Source organism: Melanerpes formicivorus, unplaced genomic scaffold (genome assembly GCF_026170545.1).
Source record: "Melanerpes formicivorus ecotype bairdi unplaced genomic scaffold, bMelFor1.0.p_v2 SCAF_113, whole genome shotgun sequence".
Lineage (NCBI taxonomy): Eukaryota > Metazoa > Chordata > Aves > Piciformes > Picidae > Melanerpes > Melanerpes formicivorus.
This window is the reverse complement of record NW_027142465.1, coordinates 563,940-573,978: the sequence shown is the minus strand read 5'-3', so window position 1 is coordinate 573,978 and position 10,039 is coordinate 563,940. Positions and strand designations below refer to the sequence as shown.

Here is a 10,039-nt window from a genome sequence, read left to right as displayed (position 1 = left end):
GAGGGATCTCGACCCACTGGGCAGATGGGCAGAGTCCAATGGGATGGCATTCAACAAGTCCCAGTGCCAGGGGCTGCACTTTGGCTACGGCAATCCCATGCAGAGCTACAGGCTGGGGTCAGAGTGGCTGAGAGCTGCCAAACAGAGAGAGACCTGGGGGTGCTGATGGACAGCCACCTGAATATGAGCCAACAGTGTGCCCAGGAGGGCCAATAGCATCCTGGCCTGCATCAGGAATAGTGTGGCCAGCAGGAGCAGGGAGGTCATTGTGCCCTGTGCTCTGCTTTGGTTAGGCCACACCTTGAGTCCTGTGTCCAGTTCTGGGCCCCTCAGTTTAAGAAGGACATTGAGAGAGTTGAAGGTGTCCAGAGAAGGGCAACAAGGCTGGGGAGAGGCCTTGAGCACAGCCCTGTGAGGAGAGGCTGAGGGAGCTGGGGTTGCTTAGCTTGGAGAAGAGGAGGCTCAGGGGTGACCTCATTGCCCTCTGCAACTCCCTGAAAGATGGTTGTAGCCAGGTGGGGGTTGGCCTCTTCTCCCAGGCAACCAGCACCAGAACAAGAGGACACAGTCTCAAGCTGTGCCAGGGGAGGTTCAGACTCGAGGTGAGGAGGAAGTTCTTCACCGAGCGAGTCATTCGGCATTGGAATGTGCTGCCCAGGGAGGTGGTTGAGTCATCGACCCTGGAGGCGTTCAAGGGGAAATTGGATGTGGCACTTGGTGCCATGGTCTAGGCATGGGGTCTGTGTTGATAGGTTGGACTCGATGATCCTCGAGGTCCTTTCCAACCTAAGTGATACTGTGATACTGTGTGATACTTTTGCCCAAGGCACCTCCTGAGGAGGAGGGTGGAGGTCACACAGCAGTTTCTGTGCTTTTCCAGCCCCCCTTGCCCCAGAAAGGGAGAAACCACAATCCCCAGGGCTCACTCTACCTCTAGGCTCAAGACATGGGAAAGCCACCGAGGGCTGCTGCTCTACCTGCCCCCACTTAGTCCCTCTCTCTCTCCAGGGCCACAATCTGTCCTGGAGAACACAAAAGTGGGGGCCCAGACTGGAGGGGAGAGCCTGGTACCAGCTCCCCAGGGGTGGGCACAGCTTGAGCAGCTCTTTCCCACCCCTCTCAGAGATTCCAGCAGAGGAAAAAAAGCAGCAGCAGAGGATGTGCAGAGAGCCTGGGTGCTTTATTGGTCCTACAGGCAGGAGCACTGGTCCCTTGCTGCCATGCCTGCTGTCCCCACACCAGCAGCGAGACCCCATGGGACCCCAAAGTGGCTACCCATAGGAAAGGAGCTCTTGGGTCTGGGTCTGCCCCTGGCTGACTGGATCATAGAGTGAGCTGTTAGAGGTTTCCATCCCCTCTCACCAGCCACCCTTGGTGGTCCAGGACTAAGGTGGCACAGCCACACCACTCTCTGCCTCCCCTGCAGCTGCAGGGCTCCCACCTTCCTCCTCTTCCTCCTGGTCTGTCAGCAGCTGTGGGAAGCTAGGACCTCTTCTGGGCTGACACCCAGAGGCTTGGTCCTCCTCTGGGTTGCAGCTCAGGTCTGTGGGCAGACAGAGAGGACAGTGAGGATCTGGCCAAGTTCAACCTCCCTCCTCTGCTGGAGGAGCAGATGTAACACCCATGGGTCAAGTTCCATGGAATCAGTTCTGGATTCCACAGATTCCAGCTGTGCAGAGCAGAATGTGCCTGCTCCAAGGCCACATCAGAGAGAGCCCTGCAGGGGGGAGGATAGAGAGGACTTTGAGACACTGTAGTTGGCCTGGAGCACAAAGGATACAGTGGGTGTTTGGTGGCACCAGGGCAGGCTGGATCAAAGGGGAGGAAGCTGCTCAGGAGCAGGAGTTGGGGGTGACAAAGCAAAGAGAATGGCTTGGAGGAGCGTGTTGGGGGTGATGCTTCAAGGGCCATCACCTTCCTCGTCCTGACCCTCTGACGCTTTCCTCTCTGGGTTCTGGGACAGCAGAGTCAACCTGTTGAGGGCCAGCAGAGCTTTGCCTGTTTTCTGGGGGGGAAGAATAAAGAGAAGGAGCAGTGAGCCTCACCAGAGCCAGCCCCATACCCCCAGCCCCACCAGAGGCAGCCCCAGGTACCTGCCACTTGCGCCGCGTCAGGAACTGCTTCATCCTCTCCTTCGACAGCAGCTTGGTGCTGCTGGGCCCCTGGGGGTGCTGCAGCCAGGGGTGCAGCAGAGCCCCTGCGCTGGAGAGGCGGCGGCTGGGGGCAGACAGAGTGCTCAGGGAGGTGTTCCTCCACCATCACACCCTCAGCTGCGGGTAAAGCCCCCATGGAGCATCATCTTGGCACCCCAAAACCCAGCCCAGCTCCAGCCCGGCAACCCACGGTCCCCCCCCAGGGCTCACCGGGGGGCCTTCTGCAGCAGTTGGCTGATGAAGTCCTTGGCTTCCTCAGAGATCTCTGAGAAGGTCTCCTCCTCAAAGTCCCACTGGGCAGCTGTGATGTTGCTCAGGGTCTCCATGTCGTTGTCCCCCTGGAATGGGGACTCCCCGCTCAGGCTGGGGAGGTGGCACAAGGACATCAGTAACAGCTCAGCCCCGACCAGCCCAGCTCAGCCCAGCCTGGAAGAGACCTTTGAGATCATCAAGTCTAACCTATCATCCAACTCCATCTAATCAACTAACCCATGGCACCAAGCACCCCATCAAGTCTCTTCTTAAAGACCTCCAGGGATGGGGACTCCACCACCCCCCCGGGCAGCACATCCCAGTGGCAAATCTCTCTATGAAGAATTTCTTCCTCACCTCCAGCCTAAACCTCCCCTGGCACAGCTTGAGACTGTGTCCTCTTGTTCTGCTGCTGCTTGCCTGGGATGTTCTGTGATGGGCTGCCTGCCTTTGATGTTCTGTGATGGAAGAAGAGACCAACCCCCAGCTGGCTACAACCTCCCTGCAGGGAGTTGCAGAGAGCAAGAAGGTCTCCCCTGAGCCTCCTCTTCTCCAGGCTAAGCAACCCCAGCTCCCTCAGCCTCTCCTCCCAGGGCTGTGCTCCAGACCCCTCCCCAGCTTTCTTGCCCTTCTCTGGACACCTTCCAGCAGCTCAACCTCTTTCCTAACCTGAGGAGCCCAGAACTGGACACAGGACTCCAGGTGTGGCCTCAGCAGTGCTGAGCACAGGGGGAGACCACTCACAGGATGTAGCAGATGACACCAACGCTCCACATGTCCGTGGTGAAGTCCACAGGCTCAAAGGCCACCACTTCTGGGGCCATGAACTCAGGGGTGCCGTGCAGCACCTTCACAGGGCTGCCTGGAGCTGCAGAGAAGATGAGCAAGTGTCCAGCTGGGACCTCCCTGGGGCAGGTGTCCAGGCTGGACACTAGGGGAAAAAATAATTCACTGAAAGGGTTGTCAAGCCTTGACCCAGGGAAGTGGTGGAGTCACCACCCCTGGAGGTGTTTAAAAGCCATGGAGATGTGGTGCTGGGGGATATGGTTTAGTGGTAGACTTGGTAGAGCTGCTTAATGGTTGGACTTGATACTCTTGGAGGTTTTTTTTTCCCCAACCTACATGATTCCCTGATTCTGCACACCAGCACTTGCTGATTGTATCATAGAATCAGTCAGGGTTGGAAGGGACCACAAGGATCAGCCAGTCCCAACCCCCCTGCCATGGGCAGGGACACCCCACACTAGATCAGCCTGGCCACAGCCTCAGCCAGCCTGGCCTTAAACACCTCCAGGGCTGGGGCCTCAACCACCTCCCTGCACAACCCAGTCCAGGGCTTCACCACTCTCATGGGCAAGAACTTCCTCCTCCCCTCCAGCCTCAATCTCCCCACCTCCAGCTTCATTCCATTGCCCCTAGTCCTAGCACTGCATTGTACAAATCCCTGCATCCAGGTGAAGGTCTGGGATCCATCACAAGCCCCTCAGATGCTCCTGGAGCACCTCTGGGTGCTGCACACCCACAGCAACAGGTTCTTGGGGTCTCCACCTTGGAGGCAGGACTGAGGACAGGCAGCTTGGCCCAGGAGATCTTCCGGTCAGCAGGAAGGGTGCTGGTGTGGGCTGTCTGTCCCAGAGGCACAGGAAGGAGGATGCCAAGCTGCTTGGTGACACACTGAGCCAGCTCAGGCTCCTGTGACAAGAGCAGCCCCCACCCCAGGCCCCCCACTCGTGCTCACCCAGCTTCCGCGCCAGGCCAAAGTCGATGATCTTGAGCCAGTGGCTGCCGGGGCTGACGCAGACAATGTTCTCAGGCTTGAGGTCCAGGTGGACAATGGCCTGGCCATGCATGAACTGCAGCCCCTCCAGGATCTGCCTCAAGTACTGGGCACTGCTGGGCTCTGTGTGCTCGAAGTCATCGTCCACGATGCGCTCGAAGAGCTCCCCACCTGCCACGCTGCAGGAGGACAAGGGGCTGGGGACCCTGCTCAGGGCTACCAGCCCTGGGGAGAAGCTCTGCCAGGGAATCCAGAAGTAATCCTCTGGGAGCATCTCACCATCCAGGCTCTGCAGGCTCTCCATCCACCCTCTGTCCCATGCCAGTATCCCACAGTGCAGGACCCCTTCCCACATGCCACACTGGGGGAGGACCAGGTGCTGGAAACTGAGATTTACCAGCCCTGAGGAGGAGAAGCCCCACTAAGGAACCCATCCTCAGCAACCTGGAAGCATCTGCAGTGCCAGGACCAGGGGCAATGGCTTCAAACCAGAGCAGAGCAGATTTAGACTGGATGTGAGGAACAAGTTCTGCAGCAGGAGGCTGCTGGAGCACTGCAGCAGGCTGCCCAGGAAGGTGGTTGAGGCCCCATCCCTGGAGATATCCAAGGTGAGGCTGGACAGGGCTCCGGGCAGCCTGACCTGGTCGAGGATGTCCCTGCTGACTGCAGAGGGGCTGGACTGGATGAGCTTTGGAGGTCATAGTATCCTAGTATCAGTCAGGGTTGGAAGGGACCACAAGGATCAGCCAGCTCCAACCCCCCTGCCATGGGCAGGGACACCCCACACTAGATCAGCCTGGCCACAGCCTCAGCCAGCCTGGCTGCAAACACCTCCAGGGCTGGGGCCTCAACCACCTCCCTGCACAACCCAGTCCAGGGCTTCACCACTCTCATGGGGAAGAACTTCCTCCTCCCCTCCAGCCTCAATCTCCCCACCTCCAGCTTCATTCCATTCCCCCTAGTCCTATCACTGCCTGAGAGCCTGAGCAGTCCCTCCCCAGCCTTCCTGGAGCCCCCTGCAGATCCTGGAAGGCCGCAATGAGGTCACCTCAGAGCCTTCTCTTCTCCACACTGAACAGCCCCAACTCCTTCAGTCTGTCCTCACAGCAGAGCAGCTCCAGCCCTCTGCTCCTCCTCCTGGCCCTGCTCTGGACACCTTCCAGCACCTCCACATCCCTCTTGCCATAGGGGCTCCAGAACTGGAGGCAGGACTCCAGGTGGGGTCTCCCCAGAGCTGAGCAGAGGGGGAGAATCACCTCCCTTGCCCTGCTGGCCACACTTCTCCTGCTGCAGCCCAGGCTCTGCTTGGCTTTCTGGGCTGCAAGTGCACACTGAGAGCTCCTGCTGAGCTTCTCCTCCCCCAGCACCCCCAAGGCTCTCTCCTCAGGGCTGCTTTCCAGCCAGTCCCTGCCCAGCCTGCATTTGTGCCTGGGATTGCCTCCAGCCAGCTGCAGGACCCTGCCCTTGCTCTTGTTGAACCTCCTGAGGTTGGCTTGTGCCCACCTCTCCAGCCTGCCCAGCTCCCTCTGGATGGATCCCTTCCCTCCAGCTGTCTGCTGCCCCACACAGCTTGGTGTCATCAGCAACCCTGCTGAGGCTGCACTCAGTGCCACTGCCCATGGCACCCACAGAGATGTTGAACAAGCCTGGGCCCAGGGCTGATCCCTGAGGGACTCTGCTTGTCCCTGGCCTCCCCTGGGCCATGGAGCCATGGACAGCCACTCTTTGGGTGCTGCCATCAAGCCAGTTCTGTATCCATGCAGTGGTCACCCATCACACCCATGTGTCACCAGCCTGGAGCCCAGGATGTGGTGGGGACAGTGTCAAAGGCTTTGCTCAGGCCCAGGTAAACCACATCAGTTGCTCTCCCCTCCTCTATTAATTTTGTCACCTTCCAGCCTGGACCATTCTGTGATTCTGTGATCCCACCACCCACACCTCTGTGGTCTGCGTGTTCCCCATCCATCCTACACCAACACCCCACTGGGGGAGGACAAAGTGCTGAAGACCACAATGAGCTTCACCCACTCTGAAGAGAAGCAGCCCCACCAGGAAGCTCAGACTCTGGGAGCACCCCACCGCCCATACCCCCAGGGTCTGCAGGCTCCCCATCCACCCCCATGCCAGCACCCCACGGGGCAGGACCCCTCCCAGCCTTCAGCGTTCTCCCTGGCCGAGCTCAGCAGCGTTCCCACCACCCCACACCTGGCTGTGTGCCCTGCACTCACTACTCCATGACCATGACCAGCTCAGCAGGGCCCTGGAAGGCGGCGAGGCACTGGACGAGGCGGGGGTGGTGCAGCAGGTTCATGAGCTGCACCTCGGCCTCGGCTGCCTCCTTCTCCTTCGCCGTCCGCGTCCGGAAGTATTTCCCAGCCCGGACTTTGCCAGTGGCCTTCTCCTGCAGCCTGTACACCTTCCCGAACTTCCCCCTGGGGCACAGCAAGGATGAGAGATGGAGGAAGCCATCCCCACCACCACGGACCGTCCCTCAAGGCGGAGGGTGTGTGGGGTCCTCACTTACTCTCCCAGCTTCTCCAGCTGCGTGTACACATCCGAGACCTTCTCCTGGCTGTTGATGACCACATGGCAGCATTCAAAGGGCTCCTTGCCTCCTGGGAGGGATGGAGCAGAGAGGTCCATGCAGGGATCCCTCATGCTTTGGGGACCAGCTGCCTGCACTTCCTCTCAAGTGCTTATTTCTGTGCCCAGCCCAGTCCAATCACCCTCCCCACGTGGCACAGGGACAGGAGCTGCTGCCACAGAAGCTTCTGGAGCAGCCCAGCACCCTGAAAATCAGCACCTGGGACAAAAGGTGCTTTTAGGATCAAAAATCCACGGGAAACAAGGCCATTGAGCAGGATGGGATGGAGACTGGTGTCAGTTTGGGGGAGATCACACCAGTGCCAGGGGTCCCCTGTACCTCCCCCAAGACATCTCAAAGGCTCAACCATACCTTCTGCCTGGGACATGGTGGTGCCACCAGCTCCTCTCTGGGTGCCAGCACAGTTGGGATCAGAGCTGGTTGAGGCCCTGAGGCTTCCAGCAGCCCTGTGCAGGGGGTGCTGAGGCAGAAGATGCCACGTCCAGAGCCCAAAACCTTCTCCCTGCCAGGGGAGACCACCAGTATTTTTCCACCTCCAGCCACACTTCCCATCCCACCCAAGAGCTGACATCTTGGGGGATCCAGAGAGACCCAGCCAGGGGCCAAACCCCATATGGTCCCTTCTTAGACAGGGACAGCCTCCCCTCAGCAGTGCCTTGGGCTCAGAGCCGATGTTTTCCTCCTGTCCCAGCCTGCATCAGCCAGGAAATCCCCAGGAAAAGCCACACTTCTAGGGCAAAGGACCCATTTCCTTAGGGATGTCCCCTCCCTTCTCCAGCCAAGCACCAGTTGGGAGAACAGGGAGATGAGACCCAAAGCAGCAGCAGCACCTGAACCCCAACCCAAGAGCCACAGCACCCACCTGTCACTGACCCTGTCCTGTCCCAGGGGGCCACCAGCAGGTTTCTTCCCAGGGATTCTTCCCAGTCACTGCAGAACCACCGAGGAGCTGGAAGGAAGAGCTGATGCTGGGGGTTAAGGACCACCAGGACCACACATCTGGAGGTGTCTCAGGGCCATCTGAAGGCTCAGCCAGGAGTATCCCTCCCAGCCCAGCACTGGGAAGAGCCCCAGCTCTCCCCTCCCTTTCCTTCCCAGCGGAGCATTTCCGGACCTGGGGGATAAACAACCACCAGCCCCACCGCTGAGCCCTCCCCAAGCTGTGCCCAGCCCCACAGGCACAAACCCCCAAACCCCCCACTTAGCAGGGCCATGGGTCTGTACTGTGGGGTCTTGGCTGGAGGAACCCCAGGGAGAGAACCTGCAGACACCCAACACCTCATCACCTAGCAGAGAGCTGAGCTCAGCTCTCCCACAGGCAGCCAGACCCTGCAGCCTCTCCCCAGCTAAATCCACCAGCAGCCCAGCCCCAGCACACCTCCACCTCCTTCCCCACCCATGGGTGGGTTCCTGCAGAGGGGCTGAGCACCCACACCTGCTCCCAGCTGCACCTGCAGCCAATATCCCACCAGAGCCATCACTGTACCCAAGCCCAGCCTGGGTTTCCCTGGGCAGAGCTCAGCTCCTGGTTCAGGGGAACCAGGATGAAGATGAAGATGAAGGGAGAGTTGTAAAACTCCTCTGGGCCTCCAAGCCCAGCAGCTTGGAGCTAAAGTGGGATTTTCCAGCTTTTCTCCCCCCAGAAGTGGGACTGTGGAGCTGCTCTGCCACTCGGGGTGCTGCGGTGCCTCAGTTTCCCCAGCTTCCATGGGAATTGCCATGGCAATCAGGCTGTGGTTTCCTCCCGGAGCTGCCTCCAGACCCAGGGATCAGGAAGTGGCTCTCTGCGGGGGGGAGCAGCCACTTCCCCCCAGGAGCCCGGTGTCGCAGCACCCCCCGAACAGAGGGGACATCCCCCCGGGGTTACCTGCTGTCCACAGCCGGGGCCGGCAGCTGCTGCGGGGCTCCGCCGGCGCTGGCAGCCCTGTCCCTGTCACCGCTCCCACGCTCGGCACAAAGTCCAGGGCGGACGGCAGCCTGTCGAGGATGAATGTCCCCAGCGCCGGGGCGGTGGCAGGGCCAGCCTGGCCTCGCCGCTCACGCGGTCACCGTCACCTTGCCACGGGCGAGGCAGAGCCGTGGGACGGGGGTGCCGCGGCCAGGGGGGTCCCGTCAGCACCCCGCGGGTGAGGGCGGTGCTGGCTGCTCCCCGCCCGGGGATGCTGTCGCTGCGCTCCGCTCGACCCCGCTGCGATATCGACTGCCCCCGGGGACAGGAGCAGGACACGGCGGTGGCCTGGCTGGGGACAGGCAGGGGGATGATGGTGATGATGATGGTGGGGATGATGGTGGCCTCATCCTGCATTGTCTGCTGAGGGGTGATGGGGGCCTGGCTGATGTCTGACACCGCTGGCCGTGGCTCCTGACCTCGCTTGGCTCCGGGCCTCTCCCCAGGGCAGGATGAGGCCATGCGGGTGGTACTGGGCTGCTCCCAGCGCAGGGAGAAGCAGGATATGGCCCAGGCGTGCGAGGGATCCCAGCAGCCACTTGATGTCAGTGTTGGTCTGGTGCTGGGCCTGGAGACAGGCAGCAAAAGTGAGCAGAAAAGGGGCAGGAGGGGAAGGAAGATTTGGGGTCCGGGGGCTGCCCGCAGGGGTGGCAGCACCCTCCAGCCCTGCGAGGACATGGCAGGAGCCAGTGCTTGGCCAGAGGGTGAATCCCTCGGGAGCTGCTTCCCACCCCATGGATGGAGAGTTGCATCCCTAGGACACCCACATGGCATCAGCCCAGAGTCCCTGCCGATGCCATGGGGCACCTGAGTGAGCCCATGCAGTGATGTGCCACCACCCTGGGCACCATCCAGACTCAGTCACCCAGCAGCTCCTCCCATGGGTCTGGAGGCACCTCCAGAAGAAATCACAACGTTATTTGCTTTTCATTGCCACCAACAGACAGAGATCTTTTCTTTCCCCTGGCATCTGAAGGGGATAATGAGTGGCTCAGGGCCAAGACCAGGTCTGGGATAACACATCCATTCCCAGCTCCATCCCTCCATCTCTCAGCATCAGAAGTTATCCTGCTCCAGCCTTTACTTCCTGCAGGAGCAGAGCCTGGCTCAGCCTCCCTCAAGCCTGCAGAGAATCACAGAATGGGTTTGGGCTGGAAGGGACCTTCAAGATCATCCAGCTCCAACCCCCTGCCATGGGCAGGGACACCTCCCACCAGCCCAGGTTGCTCAAGGCCTTGAACACCTCCAGGGAGGGGACATCCACAGTGTCCCTGGGCAACCTGTGCCAGTGTCAGCATTTGGTT

General features: G+C 60.2%; 1 protein-coding gene across 3 annotated transcripts; it reads right to left on the bottom strand.

Annotated features, from left to right (window-relative positions):
* Positions 1-1,161: 1,161 nt before the first annotated feature.
* Positions 1,162-8,770, bottom strand: LOC137455964 (myosin light chain kinase, smooth muscle-like). 3 transcript variants are annotated; one of them, XM_068167161.1, is made up of 11 exons: positions 8,655-8,770; positions 7,650-7,736; positions 7,139-7,289; positions 6,707-6,797; positions 6,411-6,614; positions 4,144-4,361; positions 3,150-3,273; positions 2,364-2,516; positions 2,094-2,217; positions 1,915-2,005; positions 1,162-1,543 (listed from the first exon to the last, which is right to left on the bottom strand). In XM_068167161.1, exons 3-11 carry the CDS (start codon positions 7,152-7,154, stop codon positions 1,386-1,388), a joined length of 1,179 nt encoding a protein of 392 aa, XP_068023262.1. In that variant the 5' UTR covers positions 7,155-7,289; positions 7,650-7,736; positions 8,655-8,770; the 3' UTR covers positions 1,162-1,385. The 3 variants fall into 3 exon arrangements, with proteins under 3 accessions (XP_068023262.1, XP_068023263.1, XP_068023264.1); XM_068167162.1 differs by lacking the exon at positions 8,655-8,770 and having other exon boundaries at positions 7,661-7,847; XM_068167163.1 differs by lacking the exons at positions 1,162-1,543; positions 8,655-8,770 and adding an exon at positions 1,550-1,717 and having other exon boundaries at positions 7,650-7,849.
* Between the last annotated feature and the right edge of the window lie 1,269 nt (positions 8,771-10,039).

Coding starts and splice junctions, on each gene's coding strand:
- LOC137455964 (XM_068167161.1), bottom strand. Junction 2,517..3,149: donor GGTGTCATCTGCTACATCCT/GTGAGTGGTCTC, acceptor CCACCTCCCCAG/CCTGAGCGGGGAGTCCCCAT. Junction 2,006..2,093: donor TGACGCGGCGCAAGTGGCAG/GTACCTGGGGCT, acceptor CTTCCCCCCCAG/AAAACAGGCAAAGCTCTGCT.